This window comes from Hyperolius riggenbachi, chromosome 3 (assembly GCF_040937935.1).
Source record: "Hyperolius riggenbachi isolate aHypRig1 chromosome 3, aHypRig1.pri, whole genome shotgun sequence".
NCBI lineage: Eukaryota > Metazoa > Chordata > Amphibia > Anura > Hyperoliidae > Hyperolius > Hyperolius riggenbachi.
The window spans coordinates 259,693,260-259,705,949 of NC_090648.1; the positions used below are offsets into that span (position 1 = coordinate 259,693,260).

General features: G+C 44.8%; 1 protein-coding gene across 1 annotated transcript in view; it reads left to right on the plus strand.

Moving 5' to 3' along the window:
- The first annotated feature begins 3,509 nt into the window (after window positions 1-3,509).
- FAM185A (family with sequence similarity 185 member A) overlaps window positions 3,510-12,690 on the plus strand; it is an 85,360-nt gene continuing 76,179 nt past the window's right edge. Inside the window, exon 1 of the mRNA XM_068273628.1 lies at window positions 3,510-4,056. Coding sequence (XP_068129729.1) covers window positions 3,666-4,056 — 391 coding nt within the window. The 5' untranslated portion in view covers window positions 3,510-3,665. The remainder of the gene's footprint in view (window positions 4,057-12,690) is intronic.

Below are 12,690 nucleotides of genomic sequence, written 5' to 3' on the forward strand. Positions count from 1 at the left end.
TACATTTGGCATCGCAAATGCAATGTAACAAAATTATAGCTGGTGTTGGAAAAAAATAAAAAAAAAAATAAAATAAAATAAAATTATGGTAAAAACAATGGGATAAAAAGGAGGAAGAAGACAAAGTAAAACAAGACAAATAAAGATGTATAAATCATGAACAATTCTAATTATTGATATAAATAATGTGAATATACAGGTGTGTAAATATACAGCTATGTAAAAATAATGATCTTGCCTGAGGTATTGTTGTAAAGATGAACGTTGCTATATAAAAATGAAAAATACAATTATAAATAATAAAAGTACTAAAAATAGGAGTACTAAAAATATTACACATAAAAGGATAAAAGAGAGCGGCCAGAGATAAAAGAAAAACGGAATAGGTAGTGTTTTAGTAGATTTTTTCCAAAACTTCGTTCAGACCTTCAGGTATGAGGGTTCTTAGAGTTTGTATCCAGTACATTTCATGTTTTTTAAGTTGTTCGAACGCATTTGGTAAACTAGCATCAATAGAGTCAAGGATTGTAATGCTGAAGAGTTGTGGGTTATTGTTGTGGTGGGTGCAAAAGTGCCGTGAAACGCTGTGAAGTGGGAATTTATTGGTGATGTTTCTTTTGTGTTGCCCGATTCTGCTGCGGGCCAACTGTGTAGTTCTCCCCACGTACTGGAGACGGCATGGGCATGAAATAAGATAGATGACGAATTTGGATTCGCAGGTGAGGTGTTTTTTTATGGGATATTGAATATTGGTGCTAGAGGAAACAAAGGAAGCACAGGTGTTGATGAACTGGCAAGCTGTGCAGCGGTTCTTGTTGCAGGGGAAGCAGCCAGGCTCCTGTGCTTGCGGAGGGGAGAGTTCATTAGTTGTACGTAATTTGCTCGGCGCTAGGAGGTTGCGGAGATTCAGTGCTCTCCTATATGTAATTGAAGGTGCTGTGGGTAATAAGGGCCGTAAGTAGGGGTCTTGCATGAGAATGTCCCAACGATTTTTTAGAATATTGCGGATGGACAAATGTTGGGCATTGTAACGAGTAATGAACCGGGGTGGGCCTGTGGTATTGGAAGGTTGTCTAATGGTGGTCGGGGGGTTGGAACATTTGGCTCTATGTCTGGCATCTTTGATAAGTTTTTTGGGATAATGACGATCTGTAAACATGTAAATCCTGCCTGTCTTACTACTTTAAGTTTTGGAGAATCTGTTATTTCTGCAGCCAAGAAATAAATTTTTCAGTTATGTTTGCAGCAGTTCCCTCCCTGGTGTGTGATTTTTTATATCCCAGTTGTATGCCGCCATGTTTGATCCTGGAAATTGGAAAATTGTATACTTACCTTCCGTAATTTTCCTTTCCTGGATCAAACAATGGCGGCATACGAATCCCTCCCTCCTTGTCAATTCGAGGACTTATTTTTACGAGAATGGCGAGGGGGGGAGTGGTTCAAGCTTTTCTAGTGGACTGTCCTCCGGGTTTAGGGGGCGGGGCTAAACCCAGTTGTATGCCGCCATTGTTTGATCCAGGAAAGGAAAATTACGGAAGGTAAGTATACAATTTTCCAATGTCTGTGCATGTCTGCCATGGAGGGCAGCCAGAGCCGGGACAAGGTCCTCCAGCACCCAAGGCTGAGACACCAAAGTGCGCCTCTCCATCCCTGCCACCCCAGCCATCACACACTGATTGCTATTAGACTAAGAGGGCCACAGGGCCCACAACCTCCCCAACACCTTAATATCTAGTTATCTGGCTTGCAGTCACTGCGATGTATCCCCTTTTCTTATTTCTTTATGCTTCATACACAATCAGGAATGACAGCTGAATGAATTCTGCGCCCCCTCTTACACTGCGCCCTGAGGCTGGAGCCTCTCCAGCCTATGCCTCGGCCCGGCCCTGAGGGCAGCTTTGAGGCAGCGTAATCAGACATTACACCTGCAGGTGTTGTGTCCGATTACGCTGCCTGTGGATTTGCGCTGCCCCGCATGCGCAGTAGGAGACTGTGCGGCCACATTTCCTATAGAATGATGCTGCTGGAGGTAAAATACTCAATGGGCTCTATTCTCAAAGACTTCCCGCATGCGGTAAAGTACATGCGGGAAGTTTGCACCCAAAATACCGTCAAGTTTGCATTCTCTAAATTTTCTGCATGTTTTTCCCGCATGCGGAAAAAGTGTGGTAAAAGTGCGGGATTCATGCGGAAAACTTTCCGCAAAAGTCGGTATTTTCCGCAATAAAAGATCAATTCTCAAAAATGTTCAGGCGCATCATTTCGTCGTTAATTACCGGTTTTTTATCACCTACAAGTAGTAGGTGATATATTCCGAATCCCATTGACTTTAATGAAGTGTGGAGGCTTAAAGAGACTCCGTAACAAAAATTGCATCCTGTTTTTTATCATCCTACAAGTTCCAAAAGCTATTCTAATGTGTTCTGGCTTACTGCAGCACTTTCTACTATCACAGTCTCTGTAATAAATCAATGTATCTTTCCCTTGTCAGACTTGTCAGCCTGTGTCTGGAAGGCTGCCAAGTTCTTCAGTGTTGTGGTTCTGCTATGCACTCCCCCCTCAGGGGGAAAAGAAACACACAAATGATCTCTTGAGATTCAAAAGGAAGGCTGTATACAGCCTGCTTGTGTATGGATGTATTTTCTATGTGTGGACATACTGTACATCAACCTACTTCCTGTTTTGGTGGCCATTTTGTTTGTTTATAAACAAACTTTTTAAAGCTGTTTTTAACCACTTTTAATGCGGCGGGGAGCGGCGAAATTGTGACAGAGGGGAATAGGAGATGTCCCCTAACGCACTGGTATGTTTACTTTTGTGCGATTTTAACAATACAGATTCTCTTTAAGGGCTGTGCTTGCTGGACTTTTAATTTTTTTTTTTTAAACACTTTTTCATGCGACCTTTTTACCGCATGATTCCCACATGAATAATGGCAGTTTCCGCATCTTTTTTCCCGCATGCGGCAAACATGCGGAAAATGTTAGTGAATGCTGAAAAAATGCGGAGTTTACCGCTGGCGGGAATTTAGTGGTAAAATTTTGCGGTACTTTTGGCTCTTTGAGAATAGAGCCCATTATCTCCGCTCCCACACCTCTTACACTCCTCAAATTTTCAGGGTAGAGAGGGGACCCCCCGAACTACCTCTATACCAAATTGCAGCCCCGAGACCCGCTGGTTCCCGAGATAGATTTCTCTAATCTATCTCCTGAACCAGCGGGTCTCGGGGGCTGCAATTTGGCATAAAGGTCGTTCGGGGGGTCCCCTCCCTACCCTCAAAATTTGGGGAGTGTAAGAGGTGTGGGAGCGGAGATATTTCGTATTTTATCTCCAGCAGCATCATTAACTTCACACTGAGCATGCGTGCTACTCAGTGTGGAGGGGAGCTTCCGGGCAGCGCAATCAGACATTACACAGGCAGTTGTCAACACTGAAAGGTACAGGACGTGCTTGTGAAGTAAAGGATGTTATCCTCAAACTGAAACTAAGTAAACACGCGATGACCTGAGCACGCCTAACATCTGGAGAAAGGGATTCTGGGATATGAAGTTGTATGTTCTATAGGAATCAGCTGCACACGGCTCTTCTACACTACAACTCCCGGCGTCCCTCGCACGCTAGAGTTAGGCAGAGAGCAGAGGCTGCATGGCTGCTTCTGTAGGGCTATGATGGGCTCGCTGGTGTATCGTGGCCGCTTGTGGTTGTGGCGGCGACTGCTGGGGGGCGAGGGAAGAGCGCTGCACAGGCGCTGGAGTACTGAGGCAGCCGAGTACCGCAACAAGCCTCTCAAGCAGTGGACTCTGATTGTGAACCCGCTGAGCAGTCTGAGGGTGAAGCTGCCGTGCGATGTACGGGTGAGACCGCAAGACCCGCTCACCTACCCGGACGCTGATCGGGTGTTTGTGATGGTCAGCGGGGTGGACCGCAATGTGCACCGGGGCCTGGACCTGGACAACATTGATGTGCGGTACGATGAAGAGTCCAAGCAAGTCCAGATCACTTCCCAAGATATAGACAGCCGTAGCTGCGTGGAGGTCACCACGCCGGTGCGCTTCGGTACGTATGTCACTGCCAGACTGCAAGTAGGACGGGGGAGGGGGTAGCACGTGTTTGTGGCTGCAGGTGAGTTATCATCCAACAAGGGGAGTCCTGGGTTTGGTTACTGTTATGTATGTGTAGAGGTTGATGACATGCTTTCTACTCAGTGACTAATTCCGTAACTTTGCATTCCTTATTTAACGACAGCTGTCAAGTATCAGATTTACCCATGCAGGGAGCTGGTGTCTGGCCACCTGGAACCTGAAAATGAAATACACATTTTACTTTCTCAACAAAATAGATAAAAGTCTAAACCGGTTTGAAAAGAACATATCCAGTTACAAACCGTAGTGTGCAATCCAGGGCACTCAAATATATACAATACAAAGAGTTTGCTTGGGCATAGGATAAGGGCCTTTTCACAACAAAAGTGCTTTTTTAGCACTTAGCTGATTGCTAGTAATTAAAAAAGCACTTTGACTATGACGTTTAGCAATTGCAATTTGCATTTTTAACCACCCTGGCGTTCTGATTAAATCGCCAGGGTGGCTGCGGGAGGGTTTTTTTCAAATTAAAAAAAAAACTATTTCATGCAGCCAACTGAAAGTTGGCTGCATGAAAGCCCACTAGAGGGCGCTCCGGAGGCGATCTTCCGATCGTCTCCGGCGCCCAGAATAAACAAGGAAGGCCGCAATGAGCGGCCTTCCTTGTTTTGCTTATATCGTCGCCATAGCGACGAGCGGAGTGACGTCATCGACGTCAGCCGACGTCCTGACGTCAGCCGCCTCCGATCCAGCCCTTAGCGCTGGCCGGAACTTTTTGTTCCGGCTGCGCAGGGCTCAGGCGGCTAGGGGGGCCCTCTTTCGCCGCTGCTCGCGGCGAATCGCCGCAGAGCGGCGGCGATCAGGCAGCACACGCGGCTGGCAAAGTGCCGGCTGCGTGTGCTGCACTTTATTTGATTAAAATCGGCCCAGCAGGGCCTGAGCGGCGACCTCCGGCGGTGTTGGACGAGCTCAGCTCGTCCAGACCGCTCAGGTGGTTAAACGTGAAACAGCCGTTATGCCTGATGCTACGTACACACATGCGACAACGATCGTTCGTTGTGAACGACGAACAAACTTTTAATTGATGAAAGAACGACCTAAGTAAAGTTAGTTTTTAAATGTGTGTAACGATCTGATCGTTAGAATGAACGTTACATCACGTAAAGCAACTATTGCGCTTGCGCATAAAAATGAGAAGTATCATGGAGAAACAGCGAAATGCGCATGTCAAGCCTAGTACGAACGACCGTTTCCAACGATGTACTACTTTTGCAAACGATCGTCGTTGGAAAAAATCCGCCAAGCTAGATCGTTCGTTTTTAACGATCTAGCTCGTCTGTCGTTAGACTTAATCATCGTTGGTTGGTTTTTTTTTAAACGATCGTCGTTTGAACGATCGGGGAACGATCGCTTCAAACGACTATAGTCGCATGTGTGTACGCACCTTGATGCACACAATCCCAGCAGATCCCAGATCGACCGCTCGAATCGATAATTACTGACATGTCTGATCTGCTTCTGATTAATAACAGGATTGATTTTGTGAAGTACTGATCTGAAAATCGATCCTGTTATCAATTGGCCATGTCAGAATTTATCAATTTGACCTGTTGATCTGATGGGAAATTGCATTGTGTTTGTGTGTACCTAGTATTAGCACCCAAAGAAAAGTGCAGGCTCTAGCAGGGCTGTGGAGTCGGTCCAAAAATCCTCCGACTCCTCAGTTTAGGATTCCACCGACTCCTCGACTCCGACTCCTCTAATTTGCATAGTACAATTTTGTTGATTAAAAGTATGTAACGTGAAATTTGTCTCTAACTGCCAACGCTTAGGAATTTTACAAGACAACTGAAGTGAGAAGGATATGTAGACTACTATATTTATTCCCTTTAGACTAAAACTAGTCCTTGGTAAGAGGTACAAACCGTAACAAAGAACATCTATCAGGTCCTAGGCAATGTAAGTGTGGGTGCATGTAAGAATGATGTGCAGGTACTCTGCAGGGGAATGAGGAGATTCTTCCTCTATTACACATTCTTCATGCATAATCTGAACAAGATTTATGGGTGACAGACAACACTTCTGTGTTCAATGTGCACAACATTCTCAGTGGATTCCCTGCAGCTCTGTGGAGAGTGCATATGTAGAGTATAGTACTACTGTGTAACAAAGTAAACCTGAGACAGATGAAATTAAAGTTTTATACATACATGGGGCTTCCTCCAGCTGCCTTCAGGATAATCAGTCCCTCGTTGTCCTTCTCCACCACCTGGATCTTCTGCTATGAGCCCAGGTACTTGAGCCAGTCGGGCGTAGTGCGCATGCACGCACTCCGCCGCCAGGTGCATACTACACCTGTGCAGCACTATTGCGCAGGTGCAGAATGTACCTGGCTGTGGGAGCGGCACGTGGCTGGACTGCGCTGACTGACTGAATTACCAGGACTCATAGCAGAAGATCCAGGTGGCGGAGGAGGACAGCGAGGGACTGATTGGCCTGAAGGGGGCTGGAGGAAGCCCCAGGTATGTATAAAACTTTACTTTTCATCCGTCTCAGGTACCCTTTAATTTGTAGTCACCAAATCAAATTTTAACAACATATCAAATTATTTATTATTTCATGAGCAAAGGGAGTGCATACATTTGCATAAATCAGCATCAATGCAGAATTATTTCCATCTCATTGACCATCTCTATTAGTGACACAGCTACACATCAGGCTTTATTCTTACAGCATAGATGTTATTTAGTATATATGAGAGATTCCTGTTTACACCATTTATACAGTCACAATCAGATATGTATATCTGACCTTAAAAATACGGGGACTGCTTTATTGAAGCAGCACAAGTAACTAATTTTGATTGGTTATTTGCATTTTTGTGGACTAAGCACAGCTATTACTGTATGTATACATTATTTTTAATGACTATTATCTGAGAAATAGAACATTTTATCATATTTTCTATTTTAATTACAGTTACAAATTCATTAGGATTTGGAGTCGGTGCATTTTTTCCCGACTCCGACTCCACGACTCCGACTCCACAGCCCTGGGCTCTAGTATAGTTGATGTGACCCAGAAGGAAACCTCATAGGGAAGACCTTCCACATTGCTAGTCATTTTGCAATATGTGAAGTTTCTTTACATCATGTAATACAGAATTGCCAATGATGGGGATCTGCATGATGCCTTTACAGGTCATGCTTTATTCAATCCATACATTGGAACATTTAGAAGGCCCTAACGGGTGTAACTATGGCTCATGAGGCCACCCTGCAAAACGTTTATGATGTCCCCCTTCCTATGTTCAGCTCCCATCATCGGCATGGGATCCTGAAATTCTTCTTTTTGCTTCCTTCAGGGCTCCCCTCACTCTCTTGCCATCCAGACCAACAGATCAGCACGGTCAGGTTCTGGTTTTACCTCTTCCTCTGATGGGTCTCTCCTGTGCATCCGCTGCGGCCACTAGGTGTCCTCTGGCTTACTCTTGGTTTGAGTTTTTCTGCTTGTCATGTGACTTTGGGAGACCGAGAGAAGGGGAAAAATAAGAGAACACATAGGCCTCGATTTTATAAAGCATTCCCGCATGCGGAAATGCTGAAAACAACTGACTTTACCGACCATTTAGCAAAATGCGTATTCATAAAGGCTGTTTCCGCATGAAAAGCTGACATTCCCGAGCAGAGCGATAAATCACCGCCTTGTGCGGTGACTATCATACCAAAATGTTAATTCATAAAAATGTATGCAAGCGGTATGAGGGCAGGGATTACCGCTACCTCGGATGTAGTGAAAAGCATGCGGAATACATTTCAGTGAATGGGACAGACCTCCCAAGCAGCAGCAGAGAGAGCAGCGCACGGAGGGACTCTGGCAGCTTCTGTGTTTCCGCAAGGCTACCGACAGCCTACAGCGGGAAATCTCCGCTCTGCTATCGCAACTCGCAACATTTTATAAATGACCACCCAGAAGTCAGAAATATCGAAAGCGGAGTTTTCCCGCATGGATTTACTTTTCCGACCAGACTTTTATGAATTGAGGCCATAGTGGCTGCAGCAGGAGCACTGGATAGAGCTGACAGTACAAGAGCTAAGCCCCGGCCATCACTGCTGCCTCGCTAATCTGTGGGTCTGTGAAGAATGAACAGAGGAGACAGTCAGGGGACAATGGGACCGGGGGCCCTGGTAGTTGGGAGGAAGGAAGAAGTCTGGGCCCCTCCTCCCCACTGGACTGCTTCCCTATAGTGACGTCACTAGGCCTTAATGAAAATGGGTACTCTTGTTTCCTATATGTGGAAGCTAACCCTTTTCAATCCTATGTCGGATTTTGTCCAACTATAGCACAAATGTTGGACATAGTCCGACGTAGGAAAATGTGGCTGATGGTAGATGGCGCTGTTGCCAATACAGTCCGACACATCGTCATCTTCTGTTCGAAAGAAAGTAGAAAGGTTTAGAGTAGTACACCTTGCCAAATTGGATGGGTGCAAAGCTGTGGACACCCCATATACATTCACCAAGTCCAAAATTGCACATGAGCAAAACAGCAAAAGTTTCATTTCTTCAAAGTATGTGTCAAAAGTCAAAACACTCCGAAATGGCAGCACTGAGAGAGGATATGCCTCTTGCGCTGTGGCAATTCTTCCAAATCCGCCACTTCCTCAACTCTTTGAAATCCAAAGCTAACTGGTCAAAACAATTGACCACCTTTGAAACATTGATCATTAGTGAAGGACCACACAGACATCTTGTATCACAGCTCTATCAGATGCTCTTGGTTACACCCTCAACTTCCAAACTCAAATTCCAGTCTGACTGGGAAAAAGACCTAGGCATCTCTCTCGATGATGAACAATGGGGTAAAATCTTCCTCATTAACCATAAAGGCTCTCTAAATACTAATACCCAAGAGCTGGGATACAAGATTCTCTCAAGATGGTATAAAACCCCCGCTGTACTACACAAAATTTTCCCCTCCTCCCCAGATTCATGCTGGAGATGCAACGCCCCACAAGCAGACATTCTCCAAATATTCTGGTCCTGTCCCCAAATAACAACTTATTGGGTGGAAATACATCAGTTGGTAGAAAAGATTACTGAGAGCACAGTTCCCTTCACACCCAGTGCACTTCTCCTACATGACACTCACGAATCTTTCCAGTCTTACAAAAAATCTCTGACAGTACATCTTCTCAATGCGGCCAGAAGTTTAATCCCTCTCCACTGGAAATCCCCTACCCCCCCCTCCATTAAATCATGGGTCAGGAAGGTAGACTCTATTGATAGAATGGAGCACCTAATACTCCTTTCACAGGACAGACCTGAACAATACACAATAACATGGTCACTCTGGTCTGAGTTCCAGACCTCCTCTTATTACAAAACCATCTTGTCCAACTGATGGGATAAGACCTTGTGTTCGACTACTCTTGCTGTTACCTACCCCCCTTTTCTTCGCATACTCACCTCTTTCCTACTCTCGAGCTTGCTGCTCCCCCTCTTTCCTACGGGTCTATGGAAACCACTGGGGTATCTGTGTGTCGCTCTTTGCGTATAATACACTGAGAAAATACTCCTTGGTGTCCACAGTTACCAAAATTCTCCTGTTTCATACTCTACGTGATAATGCTGGCAACCTGTAGTTATTTCAACATTGTTCTTGACGTTCTATAACTGATAAAGTATCACCTTCCTTTTTTCTGTACTGTTACTTATCTTTCAATAAACCTTGATTGTGAAAAAAAAAAGTCAAAACACCATTGGTTGACATTGTCCGTCACTATGATCGCTGCGGCCGTCTCCCCTGCCACTCTACCACATTTTTTCCTAATCACAGGGGCACCACTGTTGAATCTGGTCCAGTACAGTGTTCCCCTATATGGATAAAAGTCTGACACTTTCATCCTGTCTAGCAGCACTGCATAATAACAAAATTACGCTGGCGCTCGTGCAATGGGTCTGGAGCTACAGTGTGCAAGCTGGTGTGTCTTGCATGTGTACGGGGCTTACCTTGTTTTCATCCTAATAACAAACTCTGTGTCTAGCCAGTGCTGGGCAAACTAAAGCCCGTGTGTTGCTTCTCCGGCCCTCTGACATGCAGCCGGTTTGCCCTCCTTTCCCCCACCCTCCGTGAGAAGTTGTGAATGGGTGATTTGAAATTCGCCTCGCTCACCGATGTCACATGTTATGTCTCCATGGCAACAGGGTGTCACAAGGCGTGATGTCAGGACGTGCCAGCGTGTAATATGCTGGCACGTCCTTATGTCATGCCATGTCCTGATGTCAATCACAATGGAAAGTTTGCCCAGGCCTGGTCTAGGCCCACATTGCAGTTTAAAAAAAAAAAAAACTATTTTAAAAAATGGCTTTTCAATGATTTGACCTACTTGAGAGCAAGTGTCAGAGCACAGGAGGCCACATACATGAGTGAGGCTCCACAGTTTTGTACATCAGTGAGCAGTACAAAACATGGCTGTGGTTGGGAGGAATGCTATTGAATGTCTACGGCTGCTTTGCTCTTGCCAATTATAGGATGATTTTTCCAGCTGATTAATAACATAATTACATATAATTAATAAATGTAAAAATGTACGCATTGAACCAGTAACGCATAAAAATGTATTTGTTAATGTTCCTGCACTACCGGGAATGCGTAAAAATTTATGCAATGCGGCCCGGCAAGCTGCCAGCGGGGGACTAGAGCAGCAGTGAGTGACTACGAGGGCACAGGATGGCTGCATGGGGCTGGTAGAAGCCCCAGGTAAGTGAAACTCATTTTTTTTATTTTGCTTGGACCTTCCCTTTAAGGCAGAGGGAGAAGCCATGGGGGGATCAATGTTGTGTTACAGTGCTAGTTGTTTCCCTGACTCTTTTTCAGATTTCTGCTGAAGTGTAATGGAGTTTGAATGGAACAAGGTGGTTACTTTGATCACTACTACATAATGGATTTCCACTTGGGGTGTGATTGATCAGTTGCCGGTATTTTTCCTTGTATGGCTTGCTGTACACAAGCTACAGAGCACTGTGTGAAATGTCTTCTGACAGATCAGAAGCGGCTTCTTTCCTTGCCAAAGCAATCATCTCACACTTTCACGTATGGGAACGGCCATCAGTGTGCAAGTTGGAAATATTTGTTATTTGTTAACCTCTGTCCTGGTTTGGGTGTGCTGAGGGCAATCAGAATTCTGTCAGAAAATCTGTCTCAAAATACTTTTCCAGCAGCCTCAGGTAGAAACTGTCATTGTTTGACAGCAATAAAGCCAGTGATGTGACAGTCCAACTGAAGAGGTTTAGCCTCGCTGCCTTCTAATGGATATGCATCCTGGAGCTACACAGGGAGATTAACCAGTTTTGCTGCAAGCGTAAGTTATGTGTAGCCATGGCAATGACACAGGTTTATTATATGAGTGCAGATCTATTTCTAATCTAGACTATCCCTTTCGCTGCTCAGCATTGCATAGAAATAAAGGGGTATATTCACTAAACTGTGATGAGCAGAATAATGTGCAAAAAAAATTACTGCATGGTGAGTGGAGCAATTGCAGTACAGGTAGTCCCCAGTTAACTAGTTAAGGACTGTAGGTTCATTCCTAACCTGAATCCTTTCTATGGCCTAGTGCACACCGGAGCGTTTCCGCTGCGGTTTGCGATCCGCTTGTGGGTGCGAATCCGCTTGGGTAATGTATTTTAATGGGCTGGTGCACACCAGAGCGGGAGGCGTTCTGCAGAAACTCATACTCCCGGGCTGCTGCAGATTTTGGATTGCGGATGCGTTTCTGCCTCAATGTTAAGTATAGGAAAACCGCTCTGAAAAACGGCAGTTCAGAGCGGTTTGCCAGGCGGTTTTTGTTACAGTAGCTGTTCAGTAACAGCTTTACTGTAACAATACATGAAATCTACTACACCAAAACCGCTACACAAAACCGCAAAACGCTAGCTGAAACGCTGCAGAAAAATAAGAAAAAGCGTTTCAAAATCTGCTAGCATTTTGCGGATCTGCTAGCGGATTTTGGTGTGCACCAGGCCTTAAAGAGTAACTGTCGGGCATAAAATCAAAATATCAATTCTTTATTTTTATCTGGTAAACAAGTAAGAAGGATGCTAATCAGGCAATTCAAAAGGTAAAATCACTATTACTTTTCTTGTTGATAAATTATCATTCCCCAGTTTACATGACTCTTATTTGGTACACAGAAAATTTGGTACACAAAAGAGAAGTTGCAGGACATGCTGGGTTGTCTTTATTGTATTTATCTACTTATATATTTGTTTGTTTTTCTTGAGATAGTATGGCTGACAGCTCCTCTTTAAAGGACAATTGAAATGAGAAGAATATGGAGACTGCCATATTTATTCACTTCTAAACAATACCAGTTGCCTGGCAGCCCTTCTGATCTATTTGGCTGCCGTGGTGTCTGAATAACACCAGAAACAAGCATGCAGCTAATCTTGTAAGATCTGATAATAATGTCAGGAACACCTGCTTGCTCAGGGTTTATGGCTAAAAGTATTAGGTGCGTACACACGCACTACTAAAGAGAACGACGGGTCCGTCAGACCCTCCCGCTGGGCGGTCGTTCTCCTGACAGTAGTGCGTGTGTACAGTC